Genomic DNA, 20,271 nt, shown 5'->3' on the forward strand with positions numbered 1-20,271 from the left:
CTATTTCACAACTCTAGTAATCCATATTATGCCAAGAACCACTCAGCTGAGTAGAGAAATGACAGTCCATCATTACTTTTGACATGAAGTGTCTTAAATCATAAGTAAAGAAAAAACATAGAATTAGGCATGTCTAAACTTTTGACTGGTAATGTACAATGTTTTTTTCCTACTCTCTTCAGTAGCATTTAATTTTGGTTGAAAAAAGTAATATTTGGAATTTAAAATGTTTCTTACTGACCAAGTAATGGACATCTAAGACATTAGCATTAAAAAAAAAAAAAAAGTTAGGGTGCCGTAGACTTTTGCACAGTACTGTACGTTTGTGATTCCCCCTTTTCTTTGTGTGCGTAAGCATTTTGAGCTGATCTGTGAATTTTGGTCAACAGACTCAGTTTTAGTAATGTAAAATTACATTATATTCAATTATGCAGCTTAGTCTGACTGAAGAAAAATGCATATAAGTAATGATGTTTTTGTCTTTTGTAGGATATGGGCCTCCACAGGTTCCTCCTCCACAGAGTACAGGGGAGCTAAATGTTGACTTTGAGTCTGTTTTCGGAAACAAAGCTGCCTCCTCTAGTAACTTGGACACCAATGGTATAGTACACTTGCCTCTATGTACCCGTTGCACCATTACTGAAAGTTTCCCATGTTTGAATTTGCCATTCTCTTAAGTTAGAAGTCACATATTGAAGCTATGCATCTCACTTGGGTGGCTTTGTCATTTCAGGTGGGATTTTGAAGCCCACAATGGCCAGTTCTAATCAGCCTTCCTCTCAGCACCCAGAAAAGCTCATGTCAAATGACCTAGACTCCTCCTTAGCAAATCTAGTTGGAAGTAAGTCTTTATATACAGAATTATTTAATACAAGTCTATAATTTATGCTTTTATGTCCACACCTGCCATAAATGTAATGTTAACTTGTATTTCTAATATTCTCTTTCAATTATTTCAGACTTGGGAATTGGAAATGGCACCACTAAAAAGTAAGCTAATTGTATTTTAAGATGATTTCAAATCAAATTCCTTTTTAAGTTACTAACTGACTCTTAATGTGATAAGTGATATCCACTGGAACCAGCCAGGAGAGAAGAAACTGACTGGTGGAATGAACTGGCAGCCCAAAGCGGCACCTTCCACTACATGGAACCCTGTCTCAATGGTAAATTCTGGAACTTCTTCATATAAGAAGCATGGCAGAGTAGATTACTTATGGTCTCACTGGTGCCCATTTTATCCTGTAGCCTCCATCAGTTATGGCCTTCCCTGCAACAACCCCGACAGGCATGATGGGATATGGTCTGGTATGTATTTTGAAGCCTAAACCTACAGAATATATAAGATTTTGGAATTTCACACTAGTTTGTTTTAAAAAAAAAAAAAAGCTACTGCAAGCTGTTTGTGGAAGAAAACTTTGTGGGTTGTGTTCCACTGTTCACCTATGCAGAGCTCACAGCTGCACTGTGCACACATTCAGAAATAAATCAAAGCTGTCACCAATGGCTAAATGTACACTAAGTAATATGCTTAAATTGTTCCTCTGTTCATCCATGCAGAACTCACAGCTGCGCTGTGCACATGTTCAGAAATAAATTAAGGCTGTCTCACCAACCGCATAATGTGCACAAAGTAATACGCTTAAATAGTAGTGACATCAGTGTTTGTAATTATGTATAACCCCAAATGTTTAAAAAAAAAAAAAAAGGTTCAGATGGTATGTTGAAACTGAAATTAAAACAATAATTGGTAAACCTTTGACCTGTATTGCATTCAGACAATACTGTACAGCAACATTTGTTCTACTTCATGAATTTTTTGTTTTTTTCCAAAATAGTTTTGATTCTTACCGCGCATTTAAAAAAAAAAGTTGGGATGGTAAAGCATTTACCGTTTTGTAATGTCACCATTCCTTCAAACAACACTTAAAAGATGTTTACGGACTGAAGACACCAAGTGATGAAGTGTTTCAGGTGTTATTTTGTCCCATTCTTCCTGCAAACAGGTCTTAAGGTGTGCGACAATATAGGGTCGTCATTGTCGTATTTTTAATTTCAAAATTTGCAACGCATTCTCTATTGGGGGCGGGCACCCTCTTCCACAGCCATGCCTTTGTAGTGTGTGCAGGATGTGGTTTTGCATTGACTTGTTGAAATCTCCCTGGAAAAGATGTCATGAAGGCAGCATATGTTGCTCCAAAATCTGTGCTTTTCTGCATTAATGCTCCATCACAGAAGTGTAAGTTACCTTTGCCACGTGCACTGATACGACCCCATACCATGACAGACTCTGGCCTTTGGACTCGTTGCTGGTAACAGTTTGGATGATCCTTTTTGTCCTTGGTCCAGAGCACACAGTGTCCATTTCTTAGACCTGAAATGCTGCTTCATCTGACCCCAGATGCTTCTGAGCTCAGAGAGGCCAATGGTGCTCCTGGACACGTTAACATAAGGCTTCCTTTTTGTACAGTAAATATTTAACTGGCATTTGTGGATGTAACTCTGTAGAGTTTGACAAAGGTTTCAAAAATAATCCTGAGCCCGTGCGGTTACATCAGCTATAGATGAATGACTGTTCTTGATGCAGTGCCATCTGAGGGATCGGAGATCACAGGGGTTCAGCTTAGGCTTGTGCCCTTGCTCTTTACACACTGAAATTCCTCCAGATTCCTTGAATCATTTAAAGGTGGGGTACGAGACTTTTTTCAGGAGTATTTTTTACAATATTGCTTGAAAAGCTCCTCACACCCATGTTGCAAGCAGTACAATAGGAGGTTTGACCCAAAAACGAAATATTTTAATCCAGTCTACAGTGTAAAATAAAGGAAAAACGCCATCCAATCATATCGAGGTACCACCTCAAAATGATTGGATACTGACACGTCAATCAGACTGAAGCCCGGAGCAGCCCATCCCGTGTGAGAGAGAGTGAGCAGCCCCTCCCCCAACCCGCGCTCAGCAGGGAGAGACAGAAACGCACAGAAAAAGGTCCCTCCAAACAACGGGGATTTACACGAAAACGGAAGGAGATATTCACAAAATTCTTTCACAGTGAGTGCCACAAGGCTCTTCTGAACACACTGATGTAATTTTTTTGTCTGTAGTGTAAAAAATGAGGTCACTAGAGCGAGTTAAAAACGAGTGACTTTTCTGTCAAGTTTATAATGGCAGTCTATGGGGCTGCGCGCCTGCCCTCTCCTCACTTTCAGGCTGCTCATTCAAAAACTGCAAGTCCTATCGTGTAGGTAGACACATTGTGTGAATCAGGACAAGTGTGGCTACTACTTTTGAGAAAATTGTGTGTGGAGTGAAAATTGGGGCTGAAAACACAGTTTAAATGAGAAAGTTTGAGCTATTTTTCCAAGCTCTCTACACTCTAACTTAACGAGACGCGGGGGGTGGGAGCATGGCGAGGGCGGGCTTGTTTCTTTTCAAAATATGGCTTGCGGGAACAGTTATTCCAAAATCTCGTACCCCACCTTTAATGATGCAGTATTATGCACCATAGAGGGTGAAATATCCAAATCCCTTCATATCTTTCTTTGAGGAACATTTTGTTTTTAAACACTTCAATAATTTTCTTACGCATTTGTTGACTAACTAGAGCCTTTCCTTTTTACTGATTTTTGTACCAAATCATGATAACAATCACCTGTTTCAAATCACATCATTTTAAATGTTTTGCCTCATTACTAGCCGTAAGTTGCCCTGTCCCAACTTTTTTTGGAACATGTTGCAGGTCTGCAGTGCTAGAATGGATGTATATTACCCTATGAAATGAAGCTTTGACAAAACATGAAATATCTTGGGTTCATGCTGTCTGCAGTGAATTGCAAGTCAATGTAAATTTAGAAGTCACTGCACCCCTTTTTTTTAAGTTTATTTTTTAAAGATGTATTTTTGCATTTTCGATACCATCTCAACTTTTTCCTGATTTGGGGTTGTATTTCGTATGCGAGTACACAGTTGGGACACAACTCAAGTACAAATCATAACACTTCTGTGATACTAAGTAATTATTGTAATACAGTATCTTTTATTGTGCACATTAACATGACTCTCAGTTTCCAGTGAAAGTAAAAACTTCTCAGCAGGAAGTGATCTTTTAGCAATGTCAGCCTCTTAACTCTTACCTATCTGCCAAAGCAGCAGTACCTTTGCAACATATCAATTGTATCAATTCTCTGTGTATTTTGTTCTCTAATCTGTGAATTATGTTCTTCTGTAAAGAAGCTTGGCACAAACTTAACACAACAGAGATTAAAATGGATAAAATAATGGATGAGACAAGCAGTGGGCTCAAAACTCATTCAAATTTTGAATCAATTTGAATAATTTTGAAATAAATGTGGAAAACCTCACCACTACCTCCCATTAATTACTACTGGCTATGTTGAATTCTCTAGCTAAATATTTCACAAGTGGGTTACAATATAATCTCCACAACAAGGGTAAATCGCCTGACCATTTACTAGCTTCCCACCTTATCTATTCAGCAAGAACAAACCTCAGACTACCAGTCTTGGGACTTTTAAAAATAATAATAATAATTTTTTGTTCTATACAGAATAGATGGTATTTCTGCTGGGCTCTTGGTTTGTCTCACCTCTACCGGTGCCCGTGGCAGACTGTGCATGGCAGGGGCATCCACTTCTTGAGTCTGGCCTAGGCCAGACCACATACCATGGAGCTAGGTAGCTGCAGGGTCCTCAGCTAGGGACCACTGCTCACTGATGTTTTGCCCCTTATCCCAGATCATCTCCTGGTGGCAGGGCAGTTCCAGGGATGTCTCCCTGTCACCCCCTGCAGCTATCCTCCTTAGATGTTACCTCCCCCAAGACTTATCTAGTCTTCTCAGCCAAGCCAGAAACTTTCCTTCTCTGGAATCTCTCATGGCTCTGTGGAGTCTGGCTCCCTGCAACTCCACATCCTTCAGGAGATGTGATGTGGAGCCTCCCATAAATCCTCTGACCCCCACTTCCACTGGGTAGAGCTTCTTGCTCCATCTGCCTTCCCTGCCCTCCGCAACCAGGTCTATGTACTTGGCCTTCTTACTTTCATGGGCTACCTCCAGCCCCTCTTCCCATGGCACCGTCAGCTCTATTAGTAGATCAGATTTTCCGACTGGTGTCCACAGCACCGTGTCTGGCTGTAACGTGGTGCTGCAGATCTCCCTTGGGAAGTGGAGCTGCCTTCCCAGGTCCACCTCCATGCAGCACTCCACCTCTGATTGTTAAAAGGTTAGGAGCTGGTCTCCTGCTGGTGTTTTGGAGAGCCTCCCCCTGTCTGAGGAAGTGGATACCTCTTGGTCTGTTGTGGTTTGCCTCCTGCCATCTCTCCTTGGCCAGCTTCCTGAGCACCTGGTCGTGTCGTCATCTGTACCGACCCTGGGTCAGGGCAGTTTTACAGCCGGATAGGACGTGTTGGAGAGTGGCATTCGTGGTCCCACAAAGGTCACAGCTTTGCTCAGTTCCAAGCCACTGGTGAAGGTTTTGGGGGCTGGGTAGGGTGTCATAGGTTGCCCTGAGGAGAGCTTTGTGGCATCTTCCAGACATCTGCCCAGGTGATCGCTTGGCTCATGACACCCTCCCATGTGGTCCATCTTCCCTGTTGAGCCTGGGCTACAGACTTCAGTCTGTGCTCCTCCTGCGCCATCCTTGTCAGAGAGAACCAAATCCTTCCTCTCCTTGGTTGCCTTGAACCATAGGGTGGGTGGCTCACCCCAACCAAGGCCTCCCTGCCCTGTTTGGACTCTTCCCACCACCTCCTGGTATTGCAGTCTGCTCACTGTCTTCTGCACTTCCTCCTCAGCTCTCCACTTCCTTCCAGTTGGTACACTGGCCATTGGTACATTTTAATGGTATCCACAACTTTCTAGAACTCTGACCTTTCCCATGATTCACTGCCTCATCATAGCGGAAGCCGGTATCTTCCGCTCCACTGTGTTGGCGTTTGTGGCTAACGCTAACTGCTAGTTAGGCAAGATCAAACATGGCTAAAAGATGGTTACACGGGTCTGATTTTCTGACATGCTCTGGGGATAATACAATCGGTGTCCCATCTGTCTACCCTCACAGAACAGATCGATGACGAGGTTGTGGCCCAACGTCAGCTACGTTGACGGTCAATTATTTTATTCTTGGTGAATGCACTGATGGTGAGGAGCAAAGAAACTACAAAAGCATGGGGGTGTGCAATTGCATAGTAATAAAATTGGCAAAATTATGCGTAAAAGAGAGGGTGGGTTTATTTGTTTTAAAGGCTGAGGTTGAGCCTAGGCAGAGCAAAAAATGGGGAAAACTGCAGCCATGTAGCAGCTATGTCAGAGTAGAGCGATTTGGATTATTGTATTGGTTTAGTAATATATAATGTGGTGTGGGATTTTTTTTTTTTTTTTTTTTTTTTTTTTTTTTTTTTATAAATATATCGCAAGTTGCTTTGGATAAAAGCATCTGCCAAATATAATATCAGCTCAATATGTATTGCAAGAAGCAAAAGCTTGGTCAGGGAAGCATAGGCTAACCATTTTAATGCAGATACCAAGCCTCAACGCCAGGCATTGCCTGATTTGCTCGACCAAGACGCTCGGGCAGAAATATTTTGGTGAGTTGGTCCCATTCAGGCACACCTTTGGTTGGCTTCTTTAAGCACAAAAATGATTTTCGGGTGAATGTTACAAAAAACAAGACGTATTAACCAGTATCCTCGCCTCCCCTGTAATCGCGGTTTTGTTTGTTTTTTCTTCGCTGATTGGCTCGCTTCAGGCACGTGTGCGCATTTGTGCTTTCACTACAAGTGGTTGCTGGTGCCTTCTACGTTTTCCTGGATTGACTTCTGAATGTCCACATAGACCCCTTGCACTGATGTCACATTTATCTTAGCAACCGTTGCTACCTGATATTTGGGGGGTAAGCAAACTTTGTTCAAACTTTGAAGCCAAGTGAAGATGTCCAGCGTCTGTTGCTGCTGTTTGAAGAAAACTACAGCTAAAAAAAAAAAAGCTCAATTACCATATTACTTGTATTATAATTGTCAGAAAGAAGCAAAGGATAGATATACGTGGAAATTAGTTTATTAGCAGTTATGATGCCTACAAAATTCATCAAAATGACTGCCATGACAGTGCAGATTTGTGGCCTAGCATTAGCTACATGTTGGAATATACCTTCTTTTTTCCCCCCGAAGAGTGCCGACACGAACAGTTAAAAAAAAAAAAACGCCTTACAAAAGCAAAACCCTTTTTTGTGTAAAGACTTTTTCCCAACATCAGCTTTTGGGAACAGAATGTTGTGAAAGCCAAAGCATTTACTCTCAAAGGACTCTAACCTGAACTGTGGGCTGGATGGTATTCCTGCCCCCTCCTTGTCTGAACAACTCCAAGGACATCTAGTTACACAGCTATCTGTACTGTCATTTATAGATTGATGCTTATTATTGTTAAAACAATATCAAGTGTTATTTGTAAAATATCTTTCTCCTAGACTTTCAAACAATGTTGTAAGATTTTATTTGACTTTTATCTAATAGTGGATGGTACAGTAATTACAAATGCTAACAGAATCGGCACATTCCAGTTGTAGCTATAATCCTATAGTAACTATAATCACCCTTGTAGTAATAAAAGCTAGTGGTAAGTACATTCAGTGAATGGAAAGACATGCTTTTGTGTCTCAAATAGTAAACCACACCCTCTGCAGTAAATTTATTTCATTTACATAGTGAATTATCCCATAGATACATATATCTTGCCCCATTTATCATTTGACATTGGCCCATCATGCTTGTGAAGATGAGGAGGAAAGGTTAATTTCCTCCTAAATGCAATGGCAAACTGAATGATAGACTAGATCAGTGGTTCTCAACCAGGGGGGCGCGCCCCCCTGGTGGGGCGCGGAGGTACTCCAGGGGGGGTAGCGAGTAGGCTTCATGTATGGAGGAAAAAAAAAAAATCTGGGGCTAACAGGCTATAGTAGCTAAGCAGATGCAACACATTTACCCATGTCAAAATGCAGGACATTGGACTATTACATACAAATCAATACTATTATAAAATCTATCATCAATCTATCATAAAATCTTGTGTGTGTGGCCGCATCAGTCGGGGGAACTGTGATATGTTCCCAAGCCTTGCAGACTTTATCAGTAATGCAGGCACTTCCCACGATTTCTCATCTGTCTTTCAAGCAGCGTCAGAGCACCTGTCGGTAATGAGAACAGTTTGCGGCATACTTCACAGAGGATTATCGCTCTTTTGCGTGGGTTCGAGATCCATTTGTGTGTACTGCTGACGAACTTCCAGTTGACATGCAGGAACAGCTTATTGAGCTGAAGAGTGACAGTAGACTTAAGGCAGTCTTCACCTCATGCCCTCTTTCGACATTCTGGGCAGCATTGATGCAGGAGTACCCGCAACTGTGTGACGTAGCCTTGAAACTGCTCATCCCATTCGCATCGACCTACTTGTGTGAGGCAGGATTTTCAAAAATGACTGCGCTCAAAACGAAATATCGCAATCGTGCGCAAATTGAGGATGACTTGAGACTGTGCTTGTCAAACATTTCGCCAAGAATCGAGGATCTTTGTAAGGCAAAGCAGGCTCAGGTCTCGCATTAACGCAAATGCAGATCACAAAGGCACAGTAAAAAGTAAAACCTAAATTCACGCCTGGTCCCAATTCCCAATGATCTCAATAGCCAGCTAATGATAAGCCTAATAAAATACCTAATAAAAACACATAATAATAATAATAATAATGCCTATTAATAATAGCATAATAATAATAAACAACCAACAACAGCAATAATAATAATAATAATGCCTGAAAGAACATAAGTCTTGTACTACTGCCAACAGCTTAGTAATGATAATAGGCCATAATAATAATAATTATAATTATAATAATGCCCGAAAGCAGATTAGAAATGTGGTGCTACTGCCAATTATAACAATAGCCTAATAATGATAATAGGCCTATGTATTTCTATGGAATGGATAATGCTACTACTGCTGCTACTACTACTACTAATAATAATAATAATCTAGCCTGGGGCTATCGATCGATCGATGGCTGGCGGTCGGGTGGCGTCACTGCGGGTGAGTGTGTTTTGGGGGGCGGGGTGAGAAGAGGGGCCCCCAACTGCAATGAACCAGCTTTGGTGGGGCCCAGGTTGCAAAAGGTTGAGAACCCCTGGACTAGATAAAACTTTATTGATCCCTTTGAGAGGGTTCCCTCAGGGAAATTTAAGATTCCAGCAGCATCATTACAGATAAACAAAGAAATAGAGAGAACTTCTAGATAAATTAAAATAAGTATTTACATATACAAATATAAAATAAGATATGGGGAAGAGAGGAAGGGGGGAGGGGAGGAAAGGGGGGGAGTGGGGTTAGGGTGTGTGTGGGGGGGAGGGGAAGCAGGAAAGATATTGCACTTTAAATTGCACATCATATTGCACATTGTCCGGTATTGCTTATTGTTAGGCTAGGCTACTGCTCCTTCCCATCCTCTGTCCTCCTGTTACCCCCCCCAAAGAGAGGAGCTGTACAGTCTGGTGGCGTGACGGACAAAGGAGTTTTTGAGTCTGTTCGTCCTGCACTTGGGAAGGAGCATTCTGTCACTGAACAGGCTCCTCTGGTTACTGATGACGGTGTGCAGAGGGTGACTGGCATCGTCCATGATGTTCAGTAGTTTGCCCATAGACCTCTTCTCTGCCACCGTCACCAGAGAGTCCAGCTTCATGCTGACCACAGAGCCAGCCTGCCTGATCAGTTTGTCCAGCCTGGATATGTCCTGCCCCCCAGCACACCACGGTGTAAAACAAGACACTGGCAACCACAGACTGATAGAACATCCACAGGAGTTTCCTGCAGACGTTAAAGGACCGTGCAGCTAAGACAGTACTGCAGTACAGACTCCTGTTTTATAATGTTTATTTTTATAATTCATCCTTGCAACATTGTTAGTCGTTGTTAGGCAAAACAAAGTGTGTGTGGGGTTTTTTTTTTTTTTGGTCCTAAATTCTATATAAAAAGACGTACTAGTACCATACGCATGGATGCAAACGGCACGCCTTTTGGCGGATGCCACCTTTTTCACAGCTGTCTGGGGGACTTGTGTGAATCGTGCAGATCCATTGAGGTTTTTTTTTTGGCGGGGGGGGCGTTGGAGTGTCTGATTTATAATTTCATCAAAGTAAATTCTGTATTAAAATTACTAAATAAGCAAATGTCGTTACAGTCCATGAAACATAGGAAGTATAAGTATGAGAAGAAAACAGTAAATCAGAAAGCTGCACACACAAAGCCAATTACATAACTTGCGTTGGACTGATGGAAATCCTTGCGCGTGCAATGAAGTGCAGCCAGCAGCAGATAATGGCGCGCAGCCAATTGGCTTTACGTGCGCAGCTTTCTGATTTACTGTTCTTCTCATACTTGTACTATTTACACTAGTACTTCAGCACCGGCCCCTCTTGGATTCTCTCGGCTACCGAGGCTACATGCGCTTATTGTTAGTCGCTTTGAATAATGACGTCAGCTAAATGACAATGTTTGAATAATGTACAATATCTAAATTACATAGAATTAATGTTGATTTTCAGGTTAAAAATGCGGTGGTTAGTGGAAAGACAGGAATCGCATGTACAGATGAACAGCATACAGTGCTGTACAACAGGTCTTGCGAGTCCGTTTGTGCACCCAACAGTGGCATGTTTTTAACCAGAAAAACAACTTTTAAAAAGATGTTATCCTCTGACTAAAACATAGTTGTCATAGCTAGCTCCACTCGGCCACATTCGGGTCCCTCAATCTCAGCTGCTTGGATAAACCAGGAATCAAAGACCGGCATCTGGGAGTGGCGGGTGTCATGACGACCCCATTGTCTCTTGCAGGAAAGCCGTGAATGATAATGAACTCACTCTAATTCCCATTTGTTTACACACTCGTGCTCCCCTTTTTTTTTTTTTTCTTTTTTTTGTATGCACGCACCTGTAATTGGGGCATGATGCAAATGCATGTTTTCTCACAATGCAATGGGTCTGTAGCTCCCAGCGTTATTAACTTCACATACGACAAAATGCAGTCGTAAGATACCATTAATTCTAAAATCACCCATTTGATGATCCACTCCACGTTTTGAGGTCACAAGCTCTAAGGCCCTGTCCACACGGCAACGGATTCAGGTGAATCTGATAAAGTTGTTTATCGTTTCGGCCTAGCGTCCACACGGCACCGGCATTTAGGGTGCCCCAAAACGAAATCTTTTCAGAACGGGTTCGAGTGAAAAAAATCTGGCAACGGCGCCATTGCGAAGTTGTCTGGATGAGTAGAACGGATTTGTTTATGATGACGTCACAACCACATGACTGTCAGTGCTTCACGCCGGGTAAAAGTGTAATGAACTCGATGCGAGTTGTCAATAAATCCTATAACTTGGTTCATGAAACGTGCTTACAAAATATTTTCACTGTGAAATGTGTAATGGTGCAAAGTGAGAGAGAGAGAATAGCCCTTAGGGCAGAGTCTTTAGTCCAAACACTGCGGAAGCAGTACCAAACCGCGCACCGCCCGTGTGCTTTCCAAAAACAAAAACAATCCCGCCAGCAAACATAGGAAAAAAAAAAAAGGAGCGATCTCACTTCTTCAGATGTTGGTTTAAGTCCGACAATACACTCCTCAAAAAGGGTGTAGAAGAACAAAGTAATCAACATGTAGCATTCAATTTATTCCGGACCATTAAAGAATTCTGGAGGATATCAGAATGTTGGCGTACCGGCTTCCATCTACCCCCATTCATTCTTCTTTCTGCGTCTTTCGTTTTACGCTACTGATTAATAATCAAAACTTTGTGTGGCTAATGCTACAGAAGAAGAGGTTTATGCGCATGCGTCTACTACTTCTATTGTTCTGGTGTCTCCGATGGGACCGTCTTACAGCGCACGTAGTGGTGTGGCATGTGTATTGCATCGTTTTCAGCAAGCGTTGCGTTGCCATATGGACCTGAAATTTTACTGATCCGTTGCCCATGTGGACGTGATATTTAAAAAAAAAAAAAAATCTCGTTACCGTTGTCGTGTGGATGTAGCCTAACTTGGGTCATACTTCTGCTATGCTTCAGTTGAAAAAGTTCCTCCTTGCATCCAGAGGCCCACCTATGCCATCCGGGGGGGGTTGTCTCGCATAAAATAGAAGCCACTCGGGGGCGTCGTGGCTCAGGTGGATAAGGCGCCATACCATAAATCCGGGGACCCGGGTTCGATTCTGACCCGAGGTCATTTCCCGATCCCTCCCCGTCTCTCTCCCGCTCATTTCCTGTGTCTACACTGTCCTATCCAATAAAGGTGAAAAAAAAAGCCCAAAAAATATCTTTTTAAAAAAAAAAATAGAAGCCACTCGAGAGTATGGAGCACTTGCATGTGACGTCACAGCCGATCCAGATTGTGACAGACGCCATCTTGTCGGTCAAACGCCATATTTCCGCCTTCTACTTCCACTTCTACCTTTTCTTCTGGAAAACCCTACTATATACAATTCTACTACAACAGCTGCGGCTACAAGCTCTCCCTACCTGTGCACATTTTTTGTTTTTTGTGTGTTTTTTTGCGTGTTGTTCGTCTGTACCGGACTTCAGTATCCACTACAACCGTATGGACTTACTGGGCATTGGTTTCCAGCAGAAAATGACGGTTTGTAGCGATTTCCATCGCATGCACAACATTCTGGACGAGATAGCGAGACCAGTGGGGTCTCCGTGGATTGTTATCGGAAGCAAAGCGAAGGAGGCGGTGCCGGGAGCGGAAGCAAAAGCGAGGCTGCAGAGCCGGCCTGTTGACTAAGCTCAGAAAACAGCCACTCAAACTTCCACTGCTAAGCCTCTACCTCTCCAACGCCAGATCCATGGTAAACAAGACGGACGATTTGGAATTACAGCTGGAATTACCTTATTCTATAATCGGCTGGTCAGTGCTATACTCAATACTTTTGTGACTTACCCATCCAAAGAGGATTGCTATTTTCTTGTTTACAAGATGCCACATCTGAGTTGCTGACAAATCCTGAATTTCTGTAAAGATAACTGTCCAGAGATTTATAAGAACGCAGTGCTTCACCACTGAACAGCGAGGGAAAGTTAATGAGGTAATTATACACGTCTGGGTATTCCACCTCTGGCAGTTCCATATCCACTGACACGGTCGTGAAAACTACGTCCGGTAAGCCATAAGGGTCACTAATCTGTAGATCGTTTATTTTAGACATGTATCTAGTTATCTGTTCATTAGAAAAATGAGTCGTGTAGTCCGTCGGTTGAAATTGATCCATTCTATACACGAGTGCAGCAGTATTCAGCGGTGTTTTTGACCGACAAGATGGTGGCTGTGTACTTTCCGGTCACGTGATTGCAAGATCTCTATAGCCAGAGTTCTCCCCTTTACACTTCTACAACCACTTTCTAGTCATTAGTTGAAGGCAAAAAGTGCATCTAATATGATTTTAAAAGCAACCTATCAATAAGGGGAAAAGGCTAATTAAAAATTCCATTTAGACATGTTTCAGGATTGCATTGAAAATGTATTACTTTCTCTTTCCTCTTGCGTAGTTTTATTTTCCTGATTAACTTGAAATTAAAGGTGATTTTGCTGTGTCTAACCTGCCAGATTTCATAGACTGCTTACTTTGTATTGATCCATTCCTCTGGGTCAGTTTGTTTTTAAATGTTAACTTTCAGTTCACAGAAGTCTTGCAAAGTTCCTAATGGCACTGAGATGTTTCCTTCATATTGTATTGCAGTTGTTTTCTAAACCTCAAGGGAGTACAACAGTTGAAGACTTGCTAATTGAGACACTAATTTTGAAATGATGGGTGTGTTTCTCAAAGCTTGACTCTGTGTAGCCCCCACAGTTGCCCTCAATGGCCATGATGACACAGCCCACAATGATGTACACACAACCGGTCATGAGGCCATCCAACCCATTTGGATCTGTGTCCAGTGCACAGGTATGTATTTCTCATGTGTGTAAATTATAGCCCTGTGGAAGCTCTTTTGTTCGTGTAATTATGTTGTGTAGAAGGGGCAGATCTCTCTAACCATGATCCACTGTGTTCCCACTGGCCATGAGACCAAAAGATCTCTCTTCCAGAGTGCAGGCCTCTCTCCTTTCCTTCTTTTACCTCTTTCAGCTCTTTCCTTCTCTGTTTCTCTCTTTGTGTCATGCTGTCTGCACTAGCCCTCTGCTGCCTCTAGTCCCTCCAGTCAGAGCCCTCTTCGAGCTCCAGGACAAGACCCCTTTGCACAGCTCTCTCTCAAGGATTTCTTGTAGATCCTCATCTCTTGTCTAGGTACTACGTGATCCCTGTGGGGTTTATTTGCTTTTTTTTTTTTTTTTTAATGGAGGAGTTTCATGACCCCTGTGCTTTTGTGTAGTTACTGCATGACCTCTATACTTTTGTCTAAGTACTGCATGATTCTCTGCTTTCATTGAGACCAAAAAACTAAGGTTCTCATTTTTGTTCTGTCCCAGCTACCAAAATGCCTAAACCAGCTTTCTTGGTTTTGGTGTGTTGGAAGCTGATAGAGGGTCAAAAAGGATAAATTAAAAAAAAAGGGTCCTTGAGGCCCAATTATCAATTTTTGGGTTGGCTGAATGTTTTCTGAATATTTAGTTTAATATTTGTAGTACCTTTTGGTTCCTAGAACCTTCAGCCTGTCATTTCTGGGTGATCTTGGAATGCTTTTATGTAATGTGTGAACATTTTATTTGTAAGAATGAATGTATTAACATTCATCTTTAGTAACCACTGTATCCAGTTAAGTGTTACAGTGGATGTGGGACCTATCCTGGGAACGCTGGAACTGTGAACGCTATGTGCTAAACAACATTAATACAAATGCTAATTGTTGTCTAATTGGGACTATTGTCTGAAGTGTTTAAAAACATTGTGAAACAAACCATGCTTACTGTGTTCTCAGCTCATAGCAGGACCAGTCTTCTGAAGTTCCCTGTTGCCTTAGTTATCATTACTCTGTACTCCAGTGTTTGCTGACAATCATGCATTGCAGTGTCATCTTTCCAAAATCATTTGGCAAATCACTTTATAAAAGTGAAAGAATGATGCACTGAAATGTGGGTGTGGTGTTTGTTTGTTTGGTTTTTTTTTTCCTTCCCCCCCTTTTGATAAAGTACATTTCAGGACTAAAACCATTTGGCCAAGAAACCATTTAACTCCAACCATTTTCACCCAATATACAAACCCCAATTCCAGAAAAGTTTGGATATTTTCCAAAATGCAATAAAAAAAAAAAAATCTGTGACTTGGTTAATTCATATGAGCCTTACAAACTGACAAAACTACTAAAGATTTTCAGTAGTTTTTACTGACCAACTTCATTTATATTTACAAAATATAATTGAAGTTATAATTTGATGTCCACAACACGCATACAAAGAACAGTTGGTACAAAGGAAAAATAAAACTGAATTTTTATAGGATGGTCAAGTAACCCCATTTTGGAAGATTCCACAATAAGCAGGTTAATTAGTAACAGGTGAGGGTATCATTGATCAGGGATAAAAGGAGCATGCACCAATGGCAAGGTGCATCTTTTGTAAGCAAGGATGGGTCGTGGCTCACCCCTTTGTGCTAAAATTCATGAGAGAATTGTTAGTCAATTAAAAAAAAAACCTATTTCTCACCGGAAGATTATAGTGAGTGTAGGTCTTTCAAAATTTACAGTGACAAGGGGGCGGCACAGTGGTTTAGTGGTTAGCGCTATCGCTTCACAGCAAGAAGGTCCGGGTTCGAGCCCTGTGGCCGACGAGGGCCTTTCTATGCGGAGTTTGCATGTTCTCCCCATGCCCGCGTGGGTTTCCTCCGGGTGCTCCGGTTTCCCCCACAGTCCAAAGGTTAGGTTTAATTTAATTTAACTGGTGACTCTAAATTGACCATAGGTGCAGGGCTGTGAAAAATCTGCGGATCCGCGGAATTCCGCGAATTTGGCCGCCAAAAATATAATTTTAGTAAATCATCTAATTTTGCAATAACAAATTGGGGGTAGGGGTTGTTGTCTACCGACCGCTAGTAGTCTCCTACAGCGAGTGTCACCGAGCCGGCGAGTCTGGGAAAGAGCCTACCGCAAATTGTTCTTTCTGTAACGACATTGTAATTTTTTTTGGTATCTTTTTTTCTTTTGCGACAATGACAGACCAGTTTACGGCATTTGTGCCATGCTTACAAACCATGGCGCGAATCTTGTGTTCTTTTCGTTTTACCATTGTGCTCTTTAAACACGCTTTCGATATCAACAGTTTTGAAAAGGAGAATTTCGTGGTATGTCCGCATCACGGAGGGACATCGTTCAGAGGGAGGACGGTGAGACCGGCGATGTCAAAAACATTGACAAGGAAAACAGCATCAAAAATCCATGGAATTGGCGATGGCTGGAGTTTAAAGCCGGTAGTGAATATCTCCATGAGCACATACGGAAGATAAAAGAACCGGGGAAAGCTTACTGCATCTTGTGCCATCAGGATGTGAAGTACGGTTCTGGTGGAAGAACAAGTTTGGTTGACCATGTTAAAGGAAAAAAACATGCGGAATTGGTGAAATTGAAGCTGTTGAACTATAGATTACCAGGTAGATCATCTTGTTCAAATTTATTATTTATGTAGTTTTAACTTATTGTTCATAGTGTTCATTGTTATCATGAATATGTAATGAAAGAGAGACCAAAAGTGCAAGGAAAAGCCATATAGAAAGTCAGAAAGAAGAGTAGGCTTTCTAAGCTGAAGAAACTGCTAACAAAGAAAAGGAAATATAAATATTGACTTGTAAATAGTCGTATATAGTTTTTGACTAGAATCTGTCTAACATGAACAAAGACATTTTGGTATTGAATCAGTTCAAGAACATTAGTGACTATTATTTAATAGTCAGTCTAGAATTTCCCCCCTGGAAAAGACATTATGGTACCCAATGAATTGATACAAATCGATACAAGAATATAAGTGATTTTACAGTATGAGGCATGTTATTGATATATTTTCATTCTTCAAGTGAACCCTTATCAGTTAAAAGGTAAATCAGTTCAAATTGTATTTCAACATAACAGTTCAAATTAAATGGCATGGTTGAGAAAATATTTGCTTTCAGGAGATGCTTCAAATCTATCAATATACACAATCTGTTCAGCTTTTGGGGGCCCTGTGGCCCCCAGGCCCACGGTTCCTGGGGAGCTGCGCCCCCCCCCAGACCCCCTGCTAAAATTGTTTCCTCGGATTTTGTCGTTTCTGTTTCACAGTCCTGTAGGTGTGAGTGTGAATGGTTGTGTGTGTCAGCCCTGTGATGACCTGGCGACTTGTCCAGGGTGTACCCTGCCTTTCGCCCGTAGTCCACTGGGATAGGCTACAGCTTGCCTGCGACCATGTAGAACAGGATAAAGTGGCTAGAGATAATGAGAGAATTTTGTGACAAGATTCAAGGAATTTGATGATATCTTGGTGTGTAAAGGAATGTGCCTGACCTTTGAGCCCTCGGGTGGCACTGCCTGAGAAACTGTCATGCTAATGTGACAAATATAGCCACAGGGGCTCAGGAGCACTTCAGAAAACTATTGGCACTTAACACCGTCTGCTGCTACTTCCCGAAATGCAACCTGAAACTGTATTATGCAAGGAGGAAGTCCTCCATCAATCCTATGTATAAACACTGCCAATTTCTCTGGGCCTGAACTCCTCTCAGATGGACCGAAAGGCCGTGCAAAATGTGTGCTGTGGTCAGATGAGTCCACGTTTCGGTTTGTTTTTGGGAAAACCGGACGTCAAGTTCTCAGTACCAAAGGTGAACACTACTATCCAGTTTGTCAGAGAATGGTGCAAAAGCCAGCATCTGTGATGGTACGGGGGGGCACCAGTGCCCATAACGTGGGTGAGTTGCATGTGTGTGAAGGTATCTTTGACGCAGAGGCGTATATTGGGATTTTAGAGAGACATAATTTGTCAAGGCAGTGCCTCTTCCTGCAAAGTCCATGGTTATTTCAGCCAGGCATCATTCTGCATGGGCTACAACAGCGTGGCTTTGTAGACAGAGTGCATGCGCTTGACTGGCATGCTGTCAGTCCAGATCTGTCTCCTATTGAGAATGTATGGTGCATCATGACGAGGAGAATCAGACAATGGAGACCACAGGCTGTTGAGCAGCTGAAGTCTTGGATCAATCAAGAATGGACACGCATTCCAATTGCAAAACTGTAACAAGTGTCCTCAGATCCTATACAACTAGTGTTATTAAAAGGGAAGGTGATGTACCACAATGGTGGTAATGCCTCTGTCCCAAATTTTTTGGATTGTGTTGCAGGCATCAAATTATAACTTCATTTATATTTACAAAATACAGTTAAGTTAGTCAGTAAAACAATTGAAAATCTTTGTACTTTTCAGTTAAATAAAGGTTCACATGAATTAAATCAGGTTTGTTTGGTTTTTTTTAATATATATTGCATTTTAGAAAAATGTCCCAACCTTTTCTGGAAATGGCGTTACTATTTATTGATCAAAATTTATGAATATAGATTACGGTCAATATGGATGCTCTGGGAATTACATTAGGCAGGTATCCCTTTTGAGTCTTGCTTGTATGCAGTAAAACCTTGAATGTTTTGCTTGCAGATGCAGTTTATGTAACAAGCTGAATTCACTCCCTGAAGTCAAAGCATTGTCAAGCGCAGCTCTGTGGTCTGTGCTGTCCTGCTCTTCAGAGGAACCAAATATGTCTAAAATGTCAACAGTGCAGGAACAGAAGGTGTAATAAGACTGAGAGCTTCTTAGAATCATTTTGTAATCTGTCTGCGATATGAAGTGATGCTGCTGTTCTACCCTGAAGGGGATTCCTCATGCATTTTATAATCTGTAAAGATAGGCAAATGGGACTGAGAGAGTTTAACATGATTTGTGTGTATGGGGGGGGGAATCTACGTTAATCTTCCGTGTTTTTTTTTTTGTTTGTTTGGCTTGGTTTGGGGTTCCCCCCTCTTCCCCCCCCCCTTTTTTTTCTTTTGTTTTGAAGAGGTGAGAGGCGCAGGAATCTCCCGAACTCATTCATAAACCTCCTACAGTAAATAGGATACAGTGATATTTACCAGTTTGTTTTGTCTTAATTACGTTCACAAATAGACCTCACTTGTGTTTGTGTTTGTTTATTTATGGTTTATACTCAAAGAGGATATGTATGAATGCGTATGCATTGGAAAAACTTTAAATAATTTAACATTACACATGGGTGTTGGATTGTATAAGGTGATTTAAAGCAATTAGAGATTTTAAAATAGCTATGTGAAAATTACACCTGTAAGTTAAATGATATAGAACACTAAGTATTCTCTGTTTCATGTCTAGAAATGCTCTTTGTAGATCAGGCATTCACAACCCAGACGTATTGGGCAGATAAGATTTAGAACCTGGTTTGCTGATCTATATAGCCAATAACCATGCCTAAGGTTTTTGAATGGAGTTGTCTCAGTATCTGCCAGGTGTTGCACTTGGGAAGAGATGGGTTTCTGCATTGTGCATGGCATGCCATTGATTCACATGCACAGTTCAAGATGGCTGCCTCTCTGAATGTGAAGATTGGCCCTCATGATTCAGACTTGAGTAAAGCAAGCCACTTCCCCAGGACTGTTGGCTGGGCCCACTTGCCTAATTTGATATCGTAATGGACAAAGGTCATATTTATCACTGTATATCTATCATGTAAAATACAAAAGGAACGTCTTGACCAAAAGAAGCATTGAGCGCTGTTGACCAGTGCGTTATGTACATACTGAATACTGGGTGTTTAGCTAAGGATGGATTGAAATGTGAAAGCAATTCGATTGACTTTATTGACATTCTGCTGAATATTGTCGTCCTCACAGATTTTTCTTTTGTTTACATATTTAAAAAAGTAAGAAAACTAGTGTAATTTTTTTCAAATAAAGTGCAGCTTCCACAACTTGGGTTGTCCATCTATTTGAGTGTGTGTATACACACATGCATGCATATAAATAAAATGAATGAATGAAGGTCATGTGAAGTTTCATTGTCATTCCAACACATTTTTCCAGAATCCATTTGAAACAAAACAGGAGGTCTGTGTACAGGGCTATAACACTTTTTTTTTTTTTTTTTTTTTTTTTAAGTTTTGACAAGTATAAAGTCAGTACATCAAACATTTCCATTAAAACAAGTTCATACACATTACTGAATGTGACCAAAGCATAAAATGTGGATGGGTACAAAT

The 20,271-nt window shown here is 41.5% G+C and overlaps 1 protein-coding gene across 5 annotated transcripts in view; it reads left to right on the plus strand.

Moving 5' to 3' along the window:
- picalmb (phosphatidylinositol binding clathrin assembly protein b) overlaps positions 1-19,983 on the plus strand; it is a 76,256-nt gene extending 56,273 nt beyond the window's left edge. For 4 of the 5 annotated variants that reach the window (XM_060943776.1, XM_060943779.1, XM_060943780.1 and 1 more), the window contains 8 exons: positions 490-600; positions 734-841; positions 960-990; positions 1,067-1,166; positions 1,249-1,308; positions 13,891-13,995; positions 14,226-14,337; positions 18,663-19,983. In XM_060943776.1, the coding sequence (XP_060799759.1) occupies positions 490-600; positions 734-841; positions 960-990; positions 1,067-1,166; positions 1,249-1,308; positions 13,891-13,995; positions 14,226-14,318 (608 nt within the window). In that variant the 3' untranslated portion in view covers positions 14,319-14,337; positions 18,663-19,983. The remainder of the gene's footprint in view (positions 1-489; positions 601-733; positions 842-959; positions 991-1,066; positions 1,167-1,248; positions 1,309-13,890; positions 13,996-14,225; positions 14,338-18,662) is intronic. The other variant, XM_060943778.1, reaches the window with a different exon arrangement.
- Positions 19,984-20,271: the final 288 nt, after the last annotated feature.

Source organism: Neoarius graeffei, chromosome 17, assembly GCF_027579695.1.
Source record: "Neoarius graeffei isolate fNeoGra1 chromosome 17, fNeoGra1.pri, whole genome shotgun sequence".
In the NCBI taxonomy this organism is placed as follows: Eukaryota; Metazoa; Chordata; class Actinopteri; order Siluriformes; family Ariidae; genus Neoarius; species Neoarius graeffei.